Below are 27,284 nucleotides of genomic sequence, written 5' to 3'. Positions count from 1 at the left end.
AGCCTATGCCGACCGAGCATTTTCCGACGGTCTTGCGGCAGTTTTGGTCTGTCGGGTAATAGCTTTCGCGACAGCCATAGTCAGTCGGGTAAAGTCGTTCTTTTGGTAGTGATAGCACCTTAAAATTCTTCTCCATAGTAAATTTTCTTTCCCATTTGCTCTATCTCTGACATGAGATAGTGTTGCCACCCTCTCCATTTTATAGCCTAGAGAGACCATCTCATGTTTTCAGTTATGGTGTTCTTATTGATATATGTTTGTCTTCAAGCTGGATGATTATAGAAAATTGGTTAAAATGGTTTCTAAGATTTAATGCCCTAGATTTGAAGTTTTTCATGTTTGTGATGTTTTAATGACCATGGTGTGGAATTAATTTCTTAACGCCCAACCACCCATGAGAAAGGATATTTAGGACCCTCCACTATGTAAATTTGAAAAAATGACCAATTGTGTTGGCCTTTTCTGATGGTTAAAAAACTTCCGTTATTTTTTTATTTTTTTTTTGTTTCAAATGAATGCCTATAGCGATATATAAATGGGTAGATACAGTGTCAAAAAATAATGGATACTTTTGGGGAGTTTGATGAGTACGATAAATTGTACCTAATGCAAGTGCTGATACATCATGTTGCACTTTCAAGCTCATTTGGTTATACATTTGTTCCTGGTTTCTCACTTCAATAGTAGAAACTTAAAATAGCAAAAAAATTGTATCTAAACGAAGAAGATCAGTGTCAAAAGATCAAAAAAATTGTTGCAGGTGAATGGATGCTTGAGAACCTTTTATTTGTGGTTAGATATACTTAGGTCTATTCGTATTGTTATAATCAATCATTAACACATGTGAGTTGGGAAATTGCAGGATGTTCTCTTTTTTTTTTTTTTTTTTAGTAATTTTCAAGTTGAAGATGAAGCCGAGAGTTCAAGTCTCCTGGGGAAAATATCAAGTTGTGTAAGTGGAACTTTTTGTACAAATTGCTGCACAAATTTTCTGAACAAACTTTGAAAGAACTGTTGCCTTGATTATTAGGTGGTGCAGCTACCACCAATGGTGCGGTTTCACCAGTGCATACTGTGAGCCTTTTAAAGCATTCCTGTAAAGCTGATTCAATTATTGGCAATTACACTAGTGTGATTATTAGTTCGAAAGATTCTTCTCCTTTTGTAGTGTGTGTGTGTGTTCTGAATATGTTTAGACAACCACTTCTCATGAAGAAATAAGAAATTAGTTACGCGACTGATATGATTGTGATTGTTAGATAGTTACTACTTTACCAATAGCGATCCATAAATAGCAAGAAACATAAATTGAAATTTTCACTAATTTATCATCTATCCTCAAACAAAATGTAATAAGATGAATCTAAACAGTGAATGAGAGTAAATTGTCTCTTGAAAACAAAAATAAATGCATTTTCTATAGTGGTAATGCAATAGCAAGTGAGATTTGGGAAAATGAAGAGAATGTCTTGCATCTTCATCATTGGGTCTCCCTACAAGGCCAAACTCTGAGTAGAACAGGTAACTACATGATTCTTCTTTCCTTAGGCTTCAATCAGAGGCTTTTCTACCCCCCTTTGCTCATTTTGTTTTGGTATTACAATTTATGTTCTGATGAAATCTGTCGGTTTTGTAGTCAGAGGTATGATGTACTACAGAAAGGCTTTGAAGCTTCAAGCTTTCCTCGACATGGCTTCGGAAGAAGGTAAGACAAGAGAGCTGAATCTGTAGCATATACTAAATTCATTGGATTTATGTAGAACTTTCTAATGTATCCTATCATATGTGTCACAAAAATTCAAAAAGGCTACGTATCACGCCCCGAGAACCAACACACATCCCGAAGACGAGGAGTGAATCTCGAGGCCGACACCATCCCAATTCTAACAAAATTTCGGCGGAGTTTCCTTTGTTTAATCGACGTTTCGTATACAAAAAAACCTGTCATAACCTGGAAATTCACAAAATTCCACCTTCCAACAACCACATATATATATAAACCCACTTCATACTTAATATCAATGTATCCAAAATGTTAAGTGTAACTATTACTCCAATACATCGAGTATTACATCAAAATGAACTGGCTCTCTATATATACAACAAAAAAAGAGCTATACCCTCTCCTATACAACCAAAGGAGCTAATACTCTCTATAAACAACAAAAGGAACTAATTTCACCCTATACCACAAAATACTTGACCCTGTCCCTCGTCAAGCATAAGGAAATCCGCCCAAATCCCCATAACCATCATCACTAGGGTTAGGGAATGCCTCCTCCGCAACTGGTTCGGCTGAAATGTTAATGTAGGATGAGCAAAACAACTATGCCCAGTAGAAACGCACATAACCAATAAATAGTTTACTTATAGAAAACATTTAAAACATGCAGGGTTTCCATAATAATATCCAAATATCGTGACTATATAATACATCACTAACTAGTAGAAATCATTTCGACATGCTTCGTTAATATTCAAAATATAGTTAGTTATGCGCACCCGAATTTACCATGTATCGAATTATTTTATCACTTATTATTTATCTTTTTTTTTTCTTAGTGATATTCGTAACCCAAAGTTATGAAATCTTAGAATTTTCCAAGTGGTTTTCCTGAACTAACTTGGTTTTTCTCGGTCAATGTTAAATTAATTTACGTTACGTCATGCTAATGACTATCCGACTGGCCACGTATGTAATCGTCCCTAAGGTTCGAGTGTCTTTTACTAATTTACCCTTAATAAGAATACAGGACTTTACATCCTACCCTCCTTAAAAGAAAATTTCGTCCTCGAAATTAAATCATACCTTAGTTCTCGAACAATTTTGGATATTGTTGCCGCATATCCAATTCCTTCTCCCATATTGCTTCCTCCACATTGTGATTTCTCCATAAGACCTTTACCAATGGAATGACCTTTGACCTCAATCTCTTCTCTCTGGTATCTAGGATTTGAACTAGCCCTTCAGGATAGGTAATGTCTTCTTCTAACTCCAACGATTCCAAATCGACAACATGTAGGGGATCCGGCTCATACTTGTGTAGCATCGAAATATGGAACACGTTATGGACATGTGATAGCTTTTCCGGTAACTCCAGCCTATACGCCAACTCCGAGATCTTCTGAATAATCAGAAACGGTCCCACATATCTAGGTGCAAGTTTCCCTTTCATCCCGAACCTCTGAATTCCCTTCTTCGGAGATACCTTCAAAAATACCCTGTCACCTTCATAAAATTCCAAGGGACGTCTATGCCTATCCGCATAGCTTTTCTGACGACTCTGGGCTGTGAGCAACCGATTCCGTATCACTCTAATTTTCTCGGTGGTGTCACTAACCATCTCTGGCCCCAACATAATACTATCTCCGTTTTCAGTCCAAAGAGAGGTGTCGCAAAGGTCTGCCATACAACGCTTCAAACGGAGCCATACCAATACTAGATTGGTAACTGTTATTGTAAGCAAACTCAGCCAACGCTAAATGAGTCTTCCAACTACCCCAAAATCAAGGACGCAAGCACGAAGCATATCTTCTATGATTTGAATGACTCTTTCCGATTGCCCATTAGTTTGCGGATGAAATGCGGTGCTGAATTTCAGTTTGGTTCCCAATTCCCTTTGAAGACTTCTCCAAAATGAACCGGTAAATTGAGTACCTCTATCTGAAATTATCGATAATGGTGCCCCATGCAACCTCAGTATCTCTGACATGTAGATTCTACTTAGCTTTTCAGCAGAGTAAGTAGTCTTAACAGGTGTGAAATGGGCAGACTTGGTCAGCCTATCAACAATGACCCATATAAAATCCATTCCCTCACTAGTCCTCGGTAACCCGGACACAAAATCCATGGTTATATTCTCCCACTTCCATTCTGGAATCTCCAGAGGTTTAAGAAGACCAGGTGGTCTATGGTGTTCAGCTTTCACCTGTTAGCATGTGGCACACTTCTTAACATATTCCGCAATGTGTCGCTTCATTCCCGGCCACCAAAACTGACGACGCAGATCTCTGTACATTTTGGTACCACCAGGATGAATTGTATACTTCGATCTATGTGCTTCCCTCAAGATATCATTCCTCAAAGAGTGATCAAAAGGTACCCAAATTCTTCCTCTGAATCTGATACTTTCGTCTCCATGTTTTTCCCAATCGACATCCTCGGCATTCTCCACATATACTCAGTACCTAGGTCCATCCTTCGATGTATTCTGGGGATTCACAATCTCCTGGACTAAGGTGTTTTCTGCCGTCACTGTTATCTGTGCTAAATAACAGCACTTCTGAGGATCTCCACTTCCATTTCCCGTGATTTCAAAACCATAAGAAGCGGCCGGACTCCAAAGATTTGCCACTCCTTCATCATCATCTGAGCACAAACATGTTCTCGCTTCCTACTCAATGCATCGGCAACTACATTTGCTTTACCTGGATGGTATTGCAATGAGAACGTATAGTCCTCCATGTACTCAACCCACCTCCTTTGTCTCATATTCAAATCCTTCTGCGAAAACAAGTACTTGAGACTCTTGTGATCAGAGAATATCTCAAATCTTTCACCATACACATAATGTCTCTAGATCTTTAAGGCATGAATAATCGCAGCTAACTCCAAGTCATGAGTAGGATAATTCTTCTCATGGGCATTCAATTGTCTTGACGCATACGCTATCACTTGGCCTTCTTGCATTAAGACACATCCTAACCCGGTGTTAGAGGCATCAGTATAAATCACATAACTCTTCTCCGGATCTGGAATAGTCAAAACTGGCGCTGTTATCAATCGCATCTTTAGCTCTTGGAAAGCTTTTTCGCATGCCTCCGTCCATTCAAACTTCACCTCCTTCTGTGTCAATCTAGTTAAGGACGACACTATGCTAGAGAATCCTTCTACAAAGCGACAGTAATAACCTGCCAGTCCCAAGAAACTTCTGATTTCCGTAGCTGACGTCGGTCTCGGCCAATTATTCACTGCCTCTATCTTGGAACGATCAACTTTTATTCCATTCTCTGATACAACATGCCCTAAAAACCTCATCTCATTCAACCAGAACTCACATTTACTAAACTTGGCATAAAGCTGATGATCAACTAAGGTTTGGAAAACAATCCTCAAGTGTTCCTTGTGTTCAACCCTAGTCTTGAAATAAATCAATATGTCATCTATGAATACGATAACAAATTAATCTAAGTATTTCCACATCACTCGGTGCATGAGATCCATAAATGCAGCTGGAGCATTGGTCAATCCAAATGGTAACACCAAAAACTCAAAATGCCCTAGCCGTGTTCGAAAAGCTGTCTTCTTTATATCTTCTTCTCGAATTCTCATATGATGGTAGCCTGTTCTGAGATCTATCTTCGAGAAATACTTGGCACCGCTTAACTGATCGAATAAGTCATTGATCCTAGGCAACGGATATTTGTTCTTGATAGTCACATTATTCAGCTTCCGATAATCCACACATAGCCGAAAAAGACATATCTTTCTTCTTCACAAATAACACCAGTGCTCCCCAAGGTGACTGGTTTTCCCTTATAAACCCCAATCTTTTCAATTCATCTAATTGGGACTTGAGTTCTCTCATTTCGAGACGAGCCATTCAATAAGGAATCATCGAAATAGGCGACGTTCCCGGTAGTAGATCTATTACAAAATCTATCTCACGCCAGGGAGGCAATCCAGGCAATGCATCTAAGAACACTGCCGCAAACTCACGAACCACGGGAACAAGCTCAGAAGATTCGAACTTCGGCCCTTGGAGACTAAGACTAGCTAACAATCCGTATCTATCATACTTGAAGTCAGACTTAGCCTCCACAACTCGAGATACCATATTTCTAATCCCCTTAAACACAAACTCTGGCTGTCCCGGTACTCTAAACGTCACCGTTTTTGCAAAACAATCTACATGGGCATGATACTTTCCTAACAAATCCATCCCTACTATGATATCGAAATCTTTTAGGTTCATCACCGTTAGATCGACTATCATCTCCCTATCACCTATCTTTATCACATAATGGTGACAAACTTCAAAGAACATAGTTTTCTTTCCTAGAGGAGTAGATAAAATAAGCTTCCTCCCAGTATTAACTACATCCAAACCAAGAATCTCCACCATATTTTTAAAAATGAAGGAATGAGTAACACCCATATCAAACAAGACATGCACCTTATGTGTAAACAAACATACCATACCTTCAACCACTTGATCGGTAGCGCTGATATCTGCCCCCATCGCATTATATACCGTGGCTTCCTCTTGGACTGATGCAGGATCCACAACTTCTTCCTCTGGTACTAGATAATACACCTTGCCATGTGGTCTCTGTTCCACCCCTGAATTAGACTTAAGACAAAACCGCCTGATATGCCCAGCTTCACCGTAACTATAACAAACCACACTCTCTCTCCCTGATTGTGTACTCTGTGGTATTACAGATTGCAATCTAGCTCTCTGACCCTAAGGCCTCAAATTCTGCACTGGTGATCTGGTCTGAGAAGGAGCAGGTACCCTCGGTGCCATCTGTGATCCACCCATCGGTCTCACAACTGGTAGACTTTGTGCTGGTCTAACCACATTCAAACCCCGATGTACAGGTGGTGCCCTCCACTGTTGTGCCTGCTAGATGACCGGCCTATACATCTGTTGCGGCCCTAACCACCGCCTTGATAAACCCTCTTTTTCCCATATCCCGCCTTTGCCCTGAAATGTCGACTGTTTTACCCTTCCAACCTCTTTTGCCTCTGGAGCAATAACTGATCATCAACTCTTTCAATGCCTTGAGCCTTTCTCACAGCCTCAGCATAAGAATCGATCTGAAGGACCGACATCTTGCTCTGCATATACGGTTTCAGCCCGTCAATGAATTTCCTAGCCTTAGCTTTTTCTGTGGAAATCAACTCCTTCTCGTATCGTGAAAGAACAGTGAATTTCTCTTCGTACTGTCCCACGGTCATGTTTCCTTGTTCCAATTTGAGAAATTCCATTCGCTTCTTAGCTCTCACCGCCTCGATAACATACCTCAAAAGGAAGAGTTCCTCAAATTTAGCCCAACTCATCGGAAACGTCTCCACATCCTTAACACTGATCCACTAGTGTTTGGCTTCACCTCTAAGCATGAAGGCAGCCAAAGTAACCCGTTCCACATCAGTACACATCATGGAGTCCAGCATACTAGACATGTCTAACAACCAGTCTTCGGCTACTTTAACCTCAGAACCACAAATTCAGGTGGACGTAACCTGATGAAATTTGCAAGCAGAAAACCTGATTGGCTTTGTACTTGTGGCCTGAACTCCTCAACTCCCACTACGGTTGGCGATACTACCTCTGGTGTTACGCCAGGTGGAATAACAGCGGATGTTAGAAGAGGTTGGGGCTCGTTCCGACTAGCCCTCAAACTTTCGATCTCAGCTCTCATCTCATTTTGTGTTTGAGCCATTTGGTTCATCATAGTGAGAAGCCTATCCATTCGGTCCTCCTGACCGCGATCCGTAGTATCATCACCACTAGTACTTTTCGGATCCATGGTAACTATTCTGCACATATACAAAGAGCCAACTCAGTGTTTGATAAATGAGAGAGAGAGTTTTCAAAATTATGCAAGAGGTCGGCGCTCGCTCGAAAGGCTTGAAGCGGCGAAGCAGTCGCGCAGTAGCGAGGGGGGTTGCGCTAAGATTCGGGAGATGAGCGCAGGTGCGTTCCTGCAGAGGGCAGGTCGCACCCTCCACCTCGAAATGAAAATTCACTCCGACCTTATAGTGTCCGATTCGTCAAATTTTCCGACACGTGTCCGCGCTCTCCGCTGTGACAAGAAAACTACCCGTGCGACGTCGTCTCGACATTGCTAAGCTAGTATTAACGCTTAATGTAACGTAAACACTACTTAGGGTTTTATCGGGTTCCGACTAAAACTTCTGAAACGCGTCGCGACCGAGTCCCCTACTACAGCTCCCAGACGGATCTAATAGTGGACGCTCTGATACCACGTTTTGTCACGCCCCGAGACCTAACACACATCCCGAGGACAAGGAGTGAATCTCGAGGCCAACACCATCCCAATTTTAACAAAATTTCGGCGGAGTTTCCTTTGTTTAATCGACGTTTCGTATACAAAAAAACCTGTCATAACCTGGAAATTCACAAAATTCCACCTTCCAACAACCACATATATATATATATAAACCCACTTCATACTTAATAGCAATGTATCCAAAATGTTAAGCGTAACTATTACTCCAATACATCGAGTATTACATCAAAATGAACTGGCTCTCTATTTATACAACAAAAAAAGAGCTATACCCTCTCCTATACAACCAAAGGAGCTAATACTCTCTATAAACAACAAAAGGAACTAATTTCACCCTATACCACAAAATACTTGACCCTATCCCTCGTCAAGCATAAGGAAATCCGCCCAAATCCCCATAACCATAATCACTAGGGTTAGGGAATGCCTCCTCCGCAACTGGTTCGACTCAAATGTTAATGTAGGATGAGCAAAACAACTATGCCCAGTAGAAATGCACATAACCAATAAATAGTCTACTTATAGAAAACATTTAAAACATGCAGGGTTTCCATAATAATATCCAAATATCGTGACTATATAATACATCACTAACTAGTAGAAATCATTTCGACATGCTTCGTTAATATTCAAAATATAGTTTTCACAATCATCATACAACTATTGTGGCCGCTGCATCCTATTAGAATGGTGAGGGTACGACTGGTACTCGACCCGATCCGCAGGCATATCTCGTTCAAGATTTTCCAAAGGTGAACCATGCACCGTTGTTTTCCTGATTTTACCGGCAGGGAGCTAAAATGCCATTGTTGTGTTCGTACACACAAAATCCCCAAAGCTTTTAGGGCTCAGGTGGGCCTTATGACCACGACCCCCATACGGGCTGTCACCTAACTTACGGTGGTCAACCGTTCGACGACTGCAGACTACTCAGGATCCTGACACACATCTAGGAGTGGACTAAACTCTCACTCCTCGCGTCTAAACCTCATCGAGGTAACATGTAACCTCACACAAGCTAAGCACCATACATCATGACACGTACAAGCATAGTTATCTAGAAAAGTAGAAAGGGAATTCCCAGACTACATCCTGTAATGCATCCCTTTAAAGGTGGCCCACCACCTCAAAAGGTGTACACCACAGTTGGAATCCTAGAGCGAACTGCCGTCTCCGGAAATGCGACAACAGTTCCTTCTTTATAGGAATTCATCAATTCTTTTCCAAATCCCCTCGTGATAAGCATAGTAATATATATACTCGTATTACCGATTATTTCCAAATACTATAGTTACATATGTAGTTTTTCTTTTAAAACTGTTGGTTCTGTATGTGTAAGTTTCTGGATTTCCAACAATCGAGTAATGCAACCTATGACTCCCAAACGGGCCAGTCATAGTAAATGATAACCGATGATTCCCAAACGGTGAATCATCGTAAATAACAACGAACCATCCGTAGAACAATCCAAAACCTCACACATAGTTACAAACAGCTGGGTAATCCTTACCCGCATTAAAAAATCCATCTCTCTGTGTCCTTACTGAGACAAGAGACGAGAACCCTTCCCACCAATTTTGCTCTTTTAACAAAGAAAATAAATCCCCGTTATCCAAATTTCACAAAACCATTTCACACGAAAGCTATTCATATATTTAGTTTATATCGAGGAAATCCAATGTAAAACATGAATATCACATATACATGCATGGTTGATATGCAAACTATCTCTTATCATTTTAAACAACTCAAATCATGCATGAAAATAAGCGGAGTATATATTGATATGTAGGTTCCTACCTTAGCAAGCTCCATTCTCCTCAAGCCCACTTAACCTAATCGAGCCCGCTTAACCGAATCCACTCTTATTTAACTCCTATAACAGCATATACACGTAGGTTATTAGAATTTATCGAACGAACGCGAAATTCTTATCTAACGTAAGTCGAGAAGAATCTCGACGCTACGAATTTGGTTTCAGGAAATTCTTCCTCTAACTACAGTTAACAGAGCTACAGGCCATTTCTAGCACTGTTACTCTGATAGGTCTCTGTAGACCTTTATGCCCACAATAATCATATCACTTCCACTAACTATTAAGGTTTTTTTTCCACAACTCCAACTACAACCAAATTTCACACCCTTCCATTCACATTAAATCTAGTAATAAAATAGGTGTGTATTCATTCTCATTCAACCCATAATCAACATAATCTTAAACAAGGTATAGAACCATCCTGACTTCTCAAAAATGGAGTGAATGTATATATGATTCTTACCAAGTCAGTAAGATTAGCTCCTTAGCTATCTGCTCCACCAATTTTGCTAAGTTGTCTCTCCTCCAACAGCTACTGTCGAATTTAAAACCCCCAATTCAATTATTTTTGTTAATACAACCAAATCCTATCGAAATTGAATCTAAATACGAAATTAAACTCACCTCGCTGTGATACGACGCAAATTCGAGGAGATTCGAATCCTCACACTTGAGTTTAAGTTTTCTAAGATTGGGTGTGAAGAATTGTTGGTTTGGATCGATTGAATTTGGATGAAATAAGGTTTCTCTCTCCTAGGTTTTCAACTAGCGAAATCGGGGGAAAATTTGGGTGCGATTTTTGGGTTGAGCGATTTTGTCTGGTGCGATTTTTATAAGTTTTAGCTAAAAAGGTCATCCTACCCCTTACCTTGTAATTTAGCATCCAACAAGGTTTTGATCCCCGCTCTCACGTGCAACGCCCAAATTTGCGCACGCGATACCGTAATTGCGACGATGTGGTCGAAGGACTTGCCCAGTTCTACAGTTTCCGAGTTTACAGGCGACAGACTCCTATTGACTATGCAAGTAGTTAGTTATGCGCACCCGAATTTACCATGTATCGAATTATTTTATCACTTATTATTTATCTTTTTTTTTTTCGATCTTCTTATATTCTACGTAACCAGTGTTATGAAATCTTAGAATTTTCCAAGTGGTTTTCCTGAATTAACTTGGTTTTTCTCGGTCGATGTTAAATTAATTTACGTTACGTCATGCTAACAACTATCCGACTGGCCACGTATGTAATCATCCCTAAGGTTCGAGTGTCTTTTACTAATTTACCCTTAATAAGAATTCAGGACTTTACACTACGAGGCAGTTACGGCTCCAACAAAGGAAGAGCGAAGAAGCCAGATATCTCTTTCTGATCAATTAGAGGCTCTAGCTGACATGAAATTCTCATATGTTGCTACCTGTCAAAACTATGGAAACCAGAAGCAATGTGGAGACCGTCGTGCAAAGGATATTCTAAACATAATGGTCAAGTATGTTTACTTTTCCTTATGATCATTGAGAATTGTGTAAAATAATTGTATATACTAAAAGTAAAGTTTCTTCTCAAAATCGTGTTGATTTCAATCATAAGCTGAGTTCTTGGCTTTGCGTGCAGTAATCCATCTCTTAAAGTAGCATATATTGACGAAGTTGAAGAAAGCATCGGTGGGTGTGTGCAAATTGTCTACTATTCTGTCCTGGTCAAAGTTGTAGATAATCTTGATCAGGTAATCATTTATTAATTACTTCAAAGCAAAAGAAATGACGTGAGTGACTGTTATGTGGATATGTCAACCAGCACCCTACTTTGTGTCAAGAGGGGAAGGGGTTCATATACCAATGAGTCAATACCTTATCTATACTATTGCTTGAACATATTTATTCAAGACTGTAGGAAATATATTCCATACCTATTCAAAACCTATTTTGTAAGAAAACCAACAACACTAAAGCTTACTAAGAAAAAAAAATCCATACTACTCTCAAACTATTTTATGATAAAACCAACAACATGACACCTCAATAAATAAATAACATTTTAAGCTCGATCTGTCATACCCCTCTGCATCTAGCATTGGGTAAACCTCATATGATAATATATTTTTTTGGTAATCACCACATATGATAATTGTATCAACCCAAGCATAGCTTATTCTTCCATGAAGTTGCCTTTGTATACCAAAATGCCACATCATATCTTAAGCTAGTATCACAATTTAACATACAATGTAATATTAGTCTTAACATGTATAATATTTAACAAAGTATTATTTTGATGTTGTACTGCTGTTACATGTAGGTTTATCTTATGATATGAACAAAATGGTTTTGCTCTTTGTGACATGTAGGCAAATAAACACACAAGAATATTAGTCTTAACATGTGTAATATGAGTGTTCACTCTTAACAAAGTATTATTTTGACGTTGTATTGCTGTTACATGTAGGTCATGAAACTTGGGGTTTATATTATAATATGAACAAAATGGTTTTGCTCTTTGTGACATGTAGGCAAATAAACACACAATCTGTACCAAACGTTGAAAACATAATTGCCAAGTAATCGCTTGGGATTCAACCAATGGAAGTAAACTCTTACGTTGGTCACTACTCGCAAAACAAAAACATAACGCAAACATCATTACAAACACATAAGGATGCATTATAACACAATGCATCTGAGGGGTGCAAAAATTTAGTGGCAAGTGGATTACTGATTTACTAGACGTTAGCTTTAACAGCATAATAGAAAAACATAAGAGTTGCCTAAGAGTTCTCGATAGAAACAGATCAACATAGAGTTAAAACAAAGGCGTCATTGATTAATTAAATAGATGGACACGAGATTCTGCATTAATATTGCAACTATAATAAAAGTATGTAAAATGGCAACTATAATAAAGTTAAAGGACGACATGCAAATCAAAGCTATTGTGACCCATCAAAGGTCAAAAGGATTCAAGGTCTTCCACAATGTGATAAGTATGCCAATAAACTATATGCCTGGAATGACCCATCTTGAGACTTTGTATGACCTGGGTGCTCATCTTGAACTAGACTTCCACGATGCATTGTAATAGTTGAGGTGTAACTTGAAGCTAACTCTATTATTATTAATTACTTGATGCAGGAGCAAAGGAATTGTTGTTGCAGATGATACGATTGCAATTAGCTGATTTTATGCCCATGAAGATGCAAAGTTAATGATAGTTGTGGTGTTGTCAACCCACGCAAGTGAAAGGATACTATGAATTGCTTATAAGTGCGACCAATAGCAAGACTTTTGAAGGCAGTTGGAGTTGTGAATCTATTCTTAATAGTATTGCAATACACTTCAATCTGTTTAGTGTTGGTAATAGTGGGTTGGTACTTATACTGTATTGTAAATTATCAACAAGGCTTCTATCGTATCAGATACCTCTTCAGTGATAACTATCTGGAACTTATTTTTGTGAATTCTATATTCTTGTCAATGGTATCTTGATAGATCTTAGTGCGTCTTCCAGATGCAGAGTGCATTATTTTTTTTCCTGATAATCACGGAATGCACTAAATGATACATGTATATATATGATCTCTAAAAAAAATGGCATTGTTTACATGGCATGCAATTATTGATATGTTTGTGTCAAAGGCGTGACGAAATCACAGGCAAATTCTTATGCATTTTAAGGGAAAGAAGAACAGGAAGGAAATGGCTGCACAAAACATAGCAGTTTTAAGAATTTTTCCTGCAATAAGAAAATTAAGAATACGCATAGAATTTGGAAAGCAAAAGAAAGCATGAGAAGAAGATAAGAGTATAAACAATTGAAGTGAACTTAGCGACAATAATCATTAAAAAGGGCAGTAACAAAACTTGAGATGAAAGGACATTTGAATTACATAATGAGTACAAGAAAAACTTCTGGACATAGGTGACATTGATGGGCAACAATATAAAGGTAATGAATTAGATATCAAATTCTCTAGAGGTAAAGGCTTCTGTTAATGTGAAAGCATTTGTTATTATTTGTTTTAAGCATAAGACAACATTTATATCTTAAGCAATAAGTGAGAATGCACCTAAACACAATCGAGTAAACGTCTAATCGGCCTCTAGATGTTCAAATTACAAGGCCACCAGTATAAGGCACACCAGTTTGAGGTAACCATGCGTCCCCAACTATAAGTTCTGAGACAGTGAACTTGATCGCATCAGTGGCATCTATGACATGGTAACCAAGCCATGTAACTCTATTTGAAGTATTTGATCCTGGACCGGAATTGTTGTATTCGACATAATATAAAGTAGCCTGAGCGAAATCACTAGACCATATATATTTTATCGAAAACCTATTACCTTATACATATTCAACCGAAAACCTATTACCATACTCAACCAAAACACCTCCTTACCGTCGCTTTTCTTTCTTCTTTTTCTAGTTGTTTTTTTCCTTTACTTCACCTCCTTACCGTCTCTATTTATTTTTCCTTTAATTCACATTCCAAAAACCTATACGTTGTTCATCAAATTAGGTACTCTTCTTACTATTTCCTTTAGATTGTTTTCTCTTTATGTTATATTTGATAAGTTGATTGTTAGGGAAATCAGATAGGTCGAAAAAAATAAGCAAAGACTCACTTCTGACTAGATCAAAGGAACAAGCCCTTTCAACCTTAAACAAATACTCTAAGCCGAAACAAACTTCACAGTTCACATATACCCAAATTAAAATCACATACATAAACAAATATACAACCTACATATAGACAAGTGCTTACGTACAATGCCTCTTACTTTGCTTTTATTGATAACTATTATATTTGTTTTAGTCAATTTTAGTAGTTCTTATAATAATTTTATGTCTTATGTAACGCACAATTCTAATATGGTTGCAAGAGGGACAAGAAAGCGTACTACAAATAGCGGCAGATCAACAGCACATAGTACAACCAAACCTAGAGTTAATTTATCTTTTTTCTAAAGGCTTTATTGGTACTGCAAAGTTCAACTTTGATTCAAAGTTCCTAGCTAAGCTAAATTGTTACTGAAAGTTCACTCAATTAGCCGGTGCAATGTCGATCCATTAACAGGTACATTCAAAGACATTATGTCTTTCATTTCATCAACGATTTATTGGGTTTCAAAGCGACAAGGTTTTATGATGCACTGAGCTTCATATTCAGATATTCTGGACATGGAAAAGTTGTATTGCTTTGATTGTAGAGTACGGTCTCACACCATTAAATTAAATTGAAATGTTTGTACATTGAAGCATTCATACTACGCTCTTATATGTTTCTTTTCTTAGAAGAAAGATAACTTCAAAATTTTGAACTTTTCCTGAAAAAAACCCTGTCTTTTTTTGTTCCATTGATTCAAATAAACTTCAGTTTATTGTTCAATATAATTATTTAAATAATATCTTTTATTAATAAATTTACTATATGAGTTTTAATATATAATATTTTTAATACATAATAATAAAATTTATAAAAACGGTCCCCATTCAACGAACGGGTCCAAAAATCTAGTTTGAACAAATGAGCCCAACATTTATTATTATTATTATTATTATTTTCAGATAGTGTACTGGTGATGCAATTCTATATATTTAGACAGGGGAGGGATATTTAGACAAATATCGACAACTCAAGTGCAAAAATATTGGAATGTTGTTATAATAAGATTGTCATTTTAGAGTCCGAATTTGTTCACCAACACTTTTGCTGGTAAAATCTACCAGCGCCCCTAGTGCCCCACGTGTCCAGCAAACAGCTATCATTAATTTCTTTTTTTCATTTTTTTATTTTAACAAATCAAATTTAGTTAATAATTGAAATTAAAAAAAAAAAAAAAAAAAAAAAAAAAAAAAAAAAAAAAAAAAACAACAAATAACAACAACCTAATATTCTCTCCACAAAACCTTGCATTCTCTGACTTCCCCTCCAACTTCTCTCTCTATCTCTCCTCTCCGTTCCTCTTCTCCAATCCTGGTTTAAACCAAATAACCAAATGTGCAGTGGTCGTCATCAGAAGGGTCGTGCTTGTTCACCAACTTGAGTTTCTTGATCTTGCCTAAACTCAGATCAAGTCACAAGTACGTAGCTCTTTCATCTCACAGTGAAGTGTATGTAGGCCATGTTATCCTTTGAGTGGGATCCTCAGCCCTCAGTATCATATTCCATGCAAGATTTCTCCTGTTAAACAATTGTTGCAGCTAGTTAGATTCTAAACAGATCGAACAACTTAATAACTCATATTGGACGCTCAAAGCAAGTTTTCCAGCTAAGAAGACTTCACCGCATCAGTTTCAACAAAGCTTGCCAAAATCTGATGGGGGAAAGTCGTACTCATGTCACATGCATGGTTAAGTGTCCAAACTGTGTAACCCAATCAAGCCAAATATATGCCCTCAATTAGATTATAGGCTTTTAGTACTGCATCATTTTAAGCAGCTAACTAAAATCCACCTAAGTACAACAAGATGAGACACCACGTATGTAAGAGAGAGCGCGCCTTACCCAAAAACATTGTATGCAAAAGAGATATGGTACCGAATCATCAAGCTTTTATCTTAATTCTTGTAAAAAGCCTATCCACTAAACTCAAGACCATCATGAGCCGATACTTTTCTTGGTTCAATATGTGGCAAAATTTGGGTATGAATGAAACCTAATCAACACTCTGTACGCATACGCATAAGAAATTGACCTAACTACCAAAAGAGAATGCAGGTTTACATTGCTATTACACAACGACCTTAATGCTTTCATTGACTCTGCATTATCAATGAAGCAACACAGCGTCACCATCTTTCAGACTCATTCAGAAACCATACTAGTAATAGTGCTCCCTTATAGAACACAGTAGCATTCTAGATGTAATTTTGCCATGTTCGACGTATCAAGACCATTTCAAAACAGGGAAAGATTTCAAAACAGGGAAAGGGTTATAGCTCGTTGTTTCTCAAATGGTAAAATGTTTCTTCATCCTTGGACAAGTATTATACAAATTTTAAGATTTTAGCTTGATTAACCAAAAAGTCAAATTGTGTACTTTTTACAATACCACGTCGTTGTACCTACTTTAATTACGAGACAGCAAACAAAGTTATTTGGTTTAAACCAGGATTGGAGAAGAGGAACGGAGAGAGAGAGAAGTTGGAGGGGAAGTCAGAGAACCCCGCAAGGTTTTGTGGAGAGAATATTGGGAAAAGTCTTTCTTTTTATTTCAATTATTAACTAATTTGGATTTGTTAAAATTAAAAAAAAAAAAAATGAAAAGAAAGAATTAATGATAGATGTTTGCGGGACACGCGGGCCAGAGGGCATTAGAGGCGTAGATTGTACCAGCGAAAGTGTTGGTGAACAAATTCGGACTCCTAATTTTATATTGCCGATCCATACATCAGTAAGCTCATAACAGCTAGCCTCTTATCGATTCTCTCTAGGTAACCTATGAATAATTGTATTTAGTTATACATTCAACAGATAATAAAAGTCTGTACTGTGCAAGTATGTACCAAAAATATGATTAAGATTGAAATATGTGACAATTGAATATAGTATAATTTCTTAATCATCATGAGCAGCTGTTTTCTTTATTTGGAGCTCACAAAAGCACGCGATGGAACCAACTACATCAACATATATAGTATATCCCTCTACATGCAATGTGAGACCAATGGCATTCACATACCTGACTTACATACTGTCAGTTGAAGATGTATGAAAAATTGAAAAGAGGAATTTTAGTTAGCAATAATCCTTGAAGGAGTTGCAGCCTTGCAGGTTACTGGTTACATCTTCTATGTGGAACACATTCTCCTTACAAATTATAAATAAACTAGGATATGCCCGTGGCTACGGCCCGCAAGACCTCGACACACCTATGGCGCTACTCTGACAACTTGTCGCGCCTTCGGCGCAAGGTGTACATGCATTTTAGGCGCAAAATATTCGGCGCAACAACTCAATTTATAAGCCCAACCGCAAGGCCATCCCAATTGCCCATTATCTATAAGCCCAACAGTTTATAGGCTAACCCAACAATTTATAAGCCCAGCCGCAATTGTTGACTTTTGGTTGATTTTTGAACAGATCTCATAGTATTTATTACACTTAACAAAATTGTACAAACCCTCCAAACACTTGGATCGGCCATGTCACAACTTGTTAAAAGACAATGACAACCACTGGATGGAGGCCCTACGGTCCCCACACCAATACTTTTTATTATATAGATAGCTTGACCATTTTCAGTGAGATCTAGCTGAGTACAGAAAAAAATAAATTTATTTCAAAAACCACAAGGTAATGAGTAAGTGTCGCTACAAATCATAATAATTATGTATCTTTAGGCACAATTGCAAGCTTACAATAGTTGTTGGTTGTATAAATGTAACGTCTAGAAATGTTGAGTTTTTATAGTCATTTTTTGTTAATGTTAGAAGTTTCCAAATGAGTTGAAATGAAATTTTGTGGAGATAATTTTTATGGTGAATATATCATATCCACAAAAAAAATTAAGATTGAATTCATTTCCTGTTAGGAAACTTATTGAAAAAATATATATTTATTGTTAAGTAAACGAGAAAATCAAATTAATATAACAAATTTATCATGAACAAACTTTTAGTTCAACGAATGAACTTAATTTAATAAAGAAAAATTTGTCTTAAGTTGTTAGGAATATACAATTTAAATGTACTTACTCTTTACTAATCATCAAATAGTACAAACATTTTGTCTTGCAAGTGTATTGTACTTCTTTGTTAAATCCGAGCCTAGTGTATGGTAGAAACACTATGTCTTTAAGACAAATTCTCCCCCTCACAGTGCTTGAAGGTTAATGAGAAACTGTCTCCCAAGATAGAATTAATTTCCTTCTATAGAAAGCTAGCACTTCAATTCTATAGAATCAGTTAACACAACATAGTATTTGACTAAGAATAAAGGGAGAAGAGAAATATCAGAAATATGTAATCTGGTGTGTCTTTCTTTCCAAATTCATCCACTATTTATAGATGAGAAGTGTTTTTCGAAACAACACAGTGACTCTTTGAAAAAGTTAGGCACCTCTTTGAAAAGTCACATGTTTCGAAAGGACACACCATTTCGGCATAAAACCAGTGCCTATTTTGAAAAGTCGAACATTTTCGGCATAAAGCATTGTTTCGAACCAATGCCTATTTCGAAAGGTTGTATCTTTTCGGCATAATACACTGTTTCGAACCAGTGCACCATTTCGAAAAGGTTTTTCTCTCTATACGTACTATTTCAAGTGAAACCATTTCATCTCAAGTGGGGTAACTTGGGAGACAAATTACTCATTCATATCTCAATGGATTTGTGCAAATCTATTTTTCTAACATTTCCTAAGTTAAGTTTTACTTACGTACTTATTGTATGAACCTTATTTCAAAAATATACTTATTGTTAAGTAAACAAGAAAATCAAATTGATATAACAAATATATCATGAACAAACATTTAGTTCAACAAACAAACAAGCATTTTAGTTCAACGAATGAACTTAATTAATTTACCAATGATTAAATCCGAGCCTAGTGATGATTACTATGTCCTTAAGACAAATTTGCTCCCTCTCGGTGCTCAAGATTGATAAGCGTGCAATTGTCTTCCAAGATAGAACGGATTTCATTCTAAGGAATGTAGCACTTCAATTACAAGGAACCAACGAACGCAACATTGTGTTTGTACTCGAACAACGAAAAACTTGTAGAAAGAGAGAATGCACAAAAAATAATTCAAATGACTTTTTCCCAAAATACTTTCAAAATATGATTTCGGTTGGTTTTATAGAAGAGCATGCACCTTTTCGAAGAGTTGCGCAGCTCTTCGAAAAGATACATGTTTTGAAAAGACTACTCAAATGTCGTCTAAGAATTCCTAGCACAAGGAACTTCATTTCTAAACCAATTTTCCAACACTTATTTTAAGTTAACTTAAGTAACTATATATATAATAATGTATATAAATAATATTTTGAGATATATGAGTCTTATTATCATTTCACAACGTGAATTGTGTGTCTCCGTACTTTTAGGTCGAATACCTTTCTTTTTTCCACCACACCACCAGTAAACATAAGAATTAGTGGGACCATTATTGCATTCTAAAGAAAACCTAAAATTGGATGACTTTCGTGCAATCCTTAGAGCATTCTCAATGCATGTGATTTTGAGAGGACTTGTCACTTTTATGAGCCAAAAACAATGGCCTAATACAAGAGTGGCTATGGAGGTAGCTATTCACTATGTAACAATAAGGATAGCATTCTCTCCCACATGTTTTTCCATTTTTTTTTTTCTTTAAGATCATTTCGTCCCATGTGTATTTTTTTCTATATATATATATATATATATGACGAGATGTTTCATTCTGTCTTGGTGTAAAATACAGTCAGACAGAATGAAACATCAGGTCTGAAGTTTAAAGTCACATTTGCAATGAGCAATGTCTATTAGTTTTTCACCAACAAAATAACAAGGGGAAATAGTACTATGTGGAGATAAAAAGTTGTTGATTATATGGAGAATGCTCTTAGAATGCTAGCAGTGTGTTGCGTACTGGCTTGCTAACATCCCTAATCTGAAAATTCAAATGTGTCAAGGATCATATAATCACCATAAATATACCAATTTAAGGACTCACAAAAACAATAATACATACGTTTAAGACACGAGAATTGGAAAAATGATAAGAGCTAATTGCGTGATAATCCCAACTTAAAAACCGGTTTATGTTACTCTCCTTTTCTCTCTCTCTCCCTAATCTCTCTATTCCAGGTAAGAACAGAAACAGCACACCATTCTCCGAAAACACATATGGTCCTATATTCACAACAATCAACCTTGCATTCCTTTTCAAACACCCACTCTCTTTTACTCTCTATTCATCAAACCAAAGGTAATAACTTCTTATATTTTTTACACTGCTTGCTATCTCTTAAACTTGGTATTTTTTTTTCGTGAATTTTAATCCAATATAATAAGATGAAGAAATCAATGTTTTTGATCTTGGGTCGGTTTTGTTTTTGGGTTGTAGTAAATTGAAATCTTCTTTGAACTATGAAGATGAGCTGGCTTTGTCTGTCAAGTCCATAAATTGGTCCCCATAGAAAGAACCAAAAAAAAAAAGGATAATGCATAACCATAGTTTGAGGTCCTTTTGAAAGTAATCAGTCTTATAGTTTTTTGGATCTTCCAATATGCACCTTGCCCGTTGCTTTCTTTCATGAGAGAGAGAGGGGTGGAAATTTGAAAAATAACCGTAGAACTTTTCTATAAAATGCGAGATGCAGAAGCTTTGCTACATGGTGAAAATGTGCATCGTAGTGGGACTGACGTCAAGATTCAGTAACCAGATTAACATAAAGCTTTATGCTCTGAAATGGGACAAGTACCGATATGATTTTTTAGTATTTATTTATTTATTTTATTGATTTGTGTTAGGTGAAGCTATCAATCTTAAGTTATTGTAGAATCATGAAGTTTAGAAAAGGTAATAAAGTGGAAGTCTTGAGAAGGACGCATGAGCAGAATGAAGCATGGTTTCCTGGTAGAATAATTTCAGCAGATGGCGACCAATACATTGTTAAGTATGAGATGCTGTTGAATGTTGAAGGAGTGCCAGTTGTAGAAAAAGTGCCTCTAGATGATGTTAGACCTCAGTCACCACCAACAAAGGAAGAAGAGAACTGGATGTCTGGTGATATAGCTGAGGTGTTTGATATTCACTGTTGGAGGGTTGGGAAGGTTGCAAAGGTTTTGAAGAGTGATCGGGTTGTAGTCAAATTCTTGGGGTCTATCCAGCTTAAGGAATTCCATCCATGTAGCTTAAGGATTCATCAAGTTTGGCAGAACTCCAAGTGGACCGTGATTGGAAAGGTATAAATCAAAGTATATTTGCTACCAATGGTTAATAATATTACCATTATTGTAATGCTCTTTGGTCTTCACTTTGTATTACATGTACTACTTTACATTAAAAACACTTTTTAACACTGTAGTTCACTAGTTCTCTGTCAAACTACATGCTGCTGATTGAGGTTGATCTCCTCGAACTTTATTGCAGTCATGGGTGTCTTGTTGATGTCCTGTTTTTTCTGCTGTTCTGTTGCCTGCTTGCACAATTCATACTTCTTTCAGTTTTGTTACTCACAAGCTATTGTTTCACTGGTCACAATTCCCAAACAAAATGGTAGAAATATGTTTGCCTAAAAGTATCCAGTTGACCAGTTGTCATTAGTTCTACACTTGAATTCTTAGTACTTTACTGAAATTCATTGATGCATGATGCTTATTGTTACCTAGTACAACTAGTTATATATAAATATCACAAGGCTTTCAATATAATGTTTGATGCGAGGCCCTACATTACAACTGGAATGTAGAGTATTGTGATCATGGTTCCGACTTTAAGTTTTATCTGAGTATGTATAATCACATCAATAGGGACTTTTGCATAGTCTTCTTTTTAATTCTCTTGATTGAAATACTCTGGTAATAATGTGAAATTAGTTTGAGAAAATGGTGGTGATCTCTTCATTCCCCATTTTAGCTCTCCCCCCCTCCATCTCCTTTGTTAACGTTAGACTATACTTCCCCCTCGTACTATTGTGTGCACTCCTGCTTGTAGTCTTAGATGTATATCGCAACCGGTTAGTCTTATTTAAGTTTGCTGAACCTTTAGCAATATCTATATTGGATGAAGCTTCTATGTAAACAGAATGTTATTGTGTTCTGTCAACTACTCTTATTTTAATAAGCTTTAATGCTATATCATTCTACCTCTCTTACATGTACGTATCTTGTCAATTACATATTTACTTTAGCTTGATGTTAAAGTTAAGGCGTATTTAGTAAAGGAAGGCTAATCTAAATGCTATTATTTCTTTCACTGTTCGTAAAAAAATTCGTTTTTTAGCAACTGGAATCTACCAATTATTAGAAACTGATATTGCTTAATAAACCCTTTGAAGTTTGAACATGATGGTCTCGGATTATGCTTAATCTCATAAAGAGGTCCTCAAGGTTCTTGCAGCATTTCCCATGGGACAGTCATTAGGGGTATGTACAACTTTTTGTACCTGTACAAGTATCATAAGGTTATCTTGTAGATATGACGATTTGATGATTGATGTTATCCTGGTCTAATGATTTGTAATAAAAACTGAAGTACTTTTTTGACTTTAAAGAGGGAGAGTACGCTGTCTCTGTTTTACTGTGAAAGAAACTGATATTAGAAATTCCATTCTTGACATTGTTGAACATCTTAAACCTTGTAGTCAGGTGTTAAGTATCTGATTGAAATCTTTCATCATACAAATGCAGTAGCCCCATATGTATTAGCTGATTTTGCTCCATTTTCATGCTATTTACACAATGTTAAGAGCTCTTATTGGACAATCACATTTTTATTGTGTTCCTAACTTCAGACTTGTGTGTGTTATGCACTTGCAGGTTGCTGCTGGTGATAAAAATATTGGTAACAAAATTGTACACAATAACTCAAAATACCATATTGACTTGGGTAGTGACATCCCACCCGGAATCCAGGAAGTAATTTATTCCAGAGAAAAAAAGGGCCAGGAAGAACTCAGCACTTTCCATCATTTGAGAACCTTGAAGAGAAAACACAGCTTGCGTTTTGATGATGCAACTATGGAATCAGGTACTAAAAAGAGAAAACAGGTGGGCCGTGTTTCATCAGAAGAAGCAAATGTAGGCAAGAGTTGCAGGGTTGGATATTCTGAAAGGGACGCTGAAAGGAAAAAAACAAGCCATTTTTCCATGCGTCGATCTCCAATGCCTGCTCTGATTACTGAAGAAAGTTATGGATGTTCCGTTGCTAGTTGTAGCAGTAATGACTTTCCAGAATATACAGTTCAAATTGCTAGGAAATCATATAAGGATTTCACTGACAGCTCTTTTGACGATGCGGAGTCATTCTGCCCATCTGTCTCTTGGAGAGATAACATATCCTCAGAAGATGAATTAGAAGCCAATGTCCGTGAGCTAGAATTACGTGCATATAGAATGACGCTGCAAGCTCTCTATGCTTCTGGTCCTTTAAGTTGGGCGCAAGAGTCTGTTTTGACAAATCTCCGCCTTTCTCTTCGCATTTCAAATGAGGAACATCTGCTTCAGTTGCGACAACTCTTAGCTTCTCAAGATTTCTGACATGCTACTTCATATTCATATACTCAAGAATATAATACAATCATCTAGTAGTCAGACTGGTCACCATTTTTCATGTCATTGACTTTGTTACTCAGGAAGCAAATGCAGTTTACCTGGATAGCTTTGATGGGATTTTATGAGACATTCAGGTAGGTATTGTTATTGTCCTTCAAATGTAAATACATGTAGATGTTCTGTTATTTATAAGTCTTAGTTATTCAGAGTTTCAGACAATGGAACCAATCACGCTGAACTGAAATTCATGTATATTTATATCGATCAATAAAATAGCTTCTTACTTTTCCCTGTCCTCTTCTCTGAGGCTCTTGCTACTTGTGAACTTCAATATAATTTACTCAATCAATAAAATAACTTGCTTCTTATATGAGTCTTTTGCGTCAGTACTTTGGAAGGGTCAGATGCACGTAGTCTTATTACCACCCACGACGAGAGGTTGCTTCTGCCATTCGAAACCATACCTCCATGCCACAAGGGAGACACCTTATCGTTGCACTGAGGCCCTTTGTGAAGTACCGTTCCGGAATCACAGCTCTTTCGCAGCTTAGAGGGATGTTTTTTGCGTTGGTTTCATAGTATTTTATTTCATACAATACTAATTACTGCTAATGAAAAGCACACACTAGGTGCTCACTGTGACTCATTTCCCTCCTCTTTGCTAATTAAGGCCGCATTGGTCCTTCAAATATTAGCCTGACCATGCACAGGCCAGTCCAGCAAGGTTGGTATAAAAAAAATAGATCCTCGATCGGCTGATTAATGTCAATTCAAAAATGGTGCAAGTCCTCGATCGGCTGACAGAAGCAACGCACTTAAGGTAGTGCCTAGTGCGTTTGCGTGTCATCATCAGCAGAGCAAAATAATATGAGGAACTTCGTCGCACGCAACTAACAAATATTATCCATTCCAAAGGATGAGAGATGGAGAGTGAAAAGAGATGCCTGTAAAGGTGTGATGTGATATTCCCTTACAAACAGTCTCTGGGGGACTGGTATGGATGGATGGGTGAGACCGAGTTCGGCTTTGAGAGCGAACTGCCTACGTATCTTACTCTGGGTTCCTGGGGTCAGAGTAGAATCAGGTCTGGCGTAGTTCATAGGAGAGGTATTTATAGAGATTGAAAGTGTATCCTAACCCTCCACGTGTAAAGGATGTCACCAACGTGGGGTGTGGATCATGGGAGCTCGTGAGAAATATCTACATAGGTCTGCTGTGATGATGAGGAGTGGCAGTCTGGGCAAGTAGCTTGCGGCGTGACCCCCGATGGCCCGGCGGTCGGGATGAGTGCAAATACACCTTCAATCATGATTGCTTATGGATAGAGTGCCGTGTCACCGCCTTTGGCGTGAGTTCGTATGATGTTGCGATCGGTCCCCGTAGCGATGTTGACTCATGGATGCGACACGAGACCATAGGTCGGTGTATTAGTTCCACCATGTTAAAGCGTGTCTTTGGATAGAGAATATCACTCCCTACCGCGGCCCTCTCGGTGTAGGTTGTGATAATGACCTGGCCGAGAGAAACGGTGGCACGCTGCATTACTATGTGATAGGTGGGAATCTGCCACGATCGATTAAGAACGGCTAGTGTTAACCGCGTGAGCTAGTTAGTGCGATCGTGTGGCGATGTGTGCGACGTGTGGCGGATCCGGCGATTCGCGAGAGAGGAAAACGTGGCGCACCGTTTTTTCGGGATGTGAAAAGACAAGACAGTTGTTTGGAAGTCGTGGGCGGCTAGGGCTAGGGTGTAATCATAATGCCTTGGAAATTGGAGGGGCGGTTGTTCAAAAATTTTACTTGCTTGACTGAGACTTCATTTGGCTGCTTCGTCTGGTAGAGAGAACTTCATTAGCGCACCAATCTTCAGGTTAGTTCTCTGCCATTTTTGAACCCGTTTCCCTTGTTTGGTGCTAAGCTTCTGTGCTAGAGTTGTTAGGGTACTCTGTTAGATACTAGTGGCTAGATTTGTTAAGCTTAAAGGAGAAAGATGTCGGATTCCGATGACACTCGTTCGAACGAGGTTCGTGAAGTTTCCCTCGGTTGGGAAGATGAGGAGGAGACGAACGAATCGGTTGGTATCTTTGGGTGAGGGTGATGGGGATGAGGCTGAAGAGTGAGGAAGGCGATGCTCGATCGCTCTCGTGGTTCTTGACGTTAGCACTTCCGGGGACGCGGTGAGGGTCGCCTTCGAGCGAAAAAGCGCCTAAAGTAATGGATAAACACGCTTTGAGGGCGTTTCCATATCTAAGGAAGAGATATGGTATAAACGTGGACGGTTTGGAGATCCACGAGCCTGAGCGAGGCGATTTGGTCTTTGGCGAGAGGTTTTACATCCCACCGCACCACGGGGTGATCGTCTGTGAGGGGCACCTGAGGGCGCATATGACGATACCATTTTTGAAGTTGGTTTGCGAATTTTTGAACCGTTGTGGCAAAGCGCCTGTGCAGTTCGTGGGTAACACGTGGCGGTTGTTGAAGGTGTTCGACCTGCTGAATGCCAGCGGTGAATACCAGATCGAAGTCGCTGATATTATTGAGCACTTCACTTTGAAGCGATCTAGGGCATATAACTTTAGCTTGCAAACCCGAGCTACTCTGTCGCCCGTTCTGGATGGAGTGAGTAACGAGTCTTGGGATAAAAGACCGTTCCTGTTAGTCGGTAACTACTGTGCGAGCGGGTTTAGTGTGGACAGGAAAACGTGTGATTTTACTGGTGGGTACCAGTACGTTTTCTTAGGTTTCACGCTGATATCGACTGATCTTGTATTGATCTAACATTTGTTATTTTGTCTTTTGTACAGATACCCGTCCTGCGCAGGAGACGAACCGAGCAGTGATCGAGAGCTTCGCTAGGCTGACTCGGGCTGAGAAAAGGGCGAAGTTGCCAGAGGTCGCCGGATTCTTTAAGGAGCGTGGAGGGCCTGCCGTTCGGAAGAAGGGAAGCTCGAAAAACAAGGGGCTCGTGTGGTAAGGGAGCGTCCAAGGAACGTGTTATGGAGAAGCGTGGGAGTGATCTGGTGACCAGAGAGGATAGAAACCGGGGCCGTACTGGGGTGAAGCGACCCCTCGGGGGAGCTGGGGCCTCCGGGTCTGGATCGGGGAAGGGTCAGGAGGACGCTCCTTTTGATGTGGAGGACGCTCCCTCCGACATTCCGGAGTACCGACCTGCTAAGACTGCGAGGGTGGCCCAGACTGCATAGGGTGGTGAGGTGCGAACAGGTGGG

At 38.4% G+C, this 27,284-nt stretch overlaps 1 protein-coding gene across 2 annotated transcripts; it reads left to right on the top strand.

Moving 5' to 3' along the window:
* Positions 1–20,505: 20,505 nt before the first annotated feature.
* Positions 20,506–24,347, top strand: LOC147518409 (uncharacterized). 2 transcript variants are annotated; one of them, XM_086590263.1, is made up of 3 exons: positions 20,506–20,768; positions 21,314–21,748; positions 23,324–24,347. In XM_086590263.1, exons 2-3 carry the CDS (start codon positions 21,347–21,349, stop codon positions 24,041–24,043), a joined length of 1,122 nt encoding a protein of 373 aa, XP_086446389.1. In that variant the 5' UTR covers positions 20,506–20,768; positions 21,314–21,346; the 3' UTR covers positions 24,044–24,347. The 2 variants fall into 2 exon arrangements, with proteins under 2 accessions (XP_086446389.1, XP_086446390.1); XM_086590264.1 differs by having other exon boundaries at positions 21,163–21,748.
* The last annotated feature ends 2,937 nt before the right edge of the window (positions 24,348–27,284 follow it).

The sequence above is a fragment of the Coptis chinensis genome, chromosome 2 (assembly GCF_015680905.1).
Source record: "Coptis chinensis isolate HL-2020 chromosome 2, ASM1568090v1, whole genome shotgun sequence".
Lineage (NCBI taxonomy): Eukaryota > Viridiplantae > Streptophyta > Magnoliopsida > Ranunculales > Ranunculaceae > Coptis > Coptis chinensis.
This window is presented reverse-complemented; position numbering and strand designations above follow the sequence as displayed.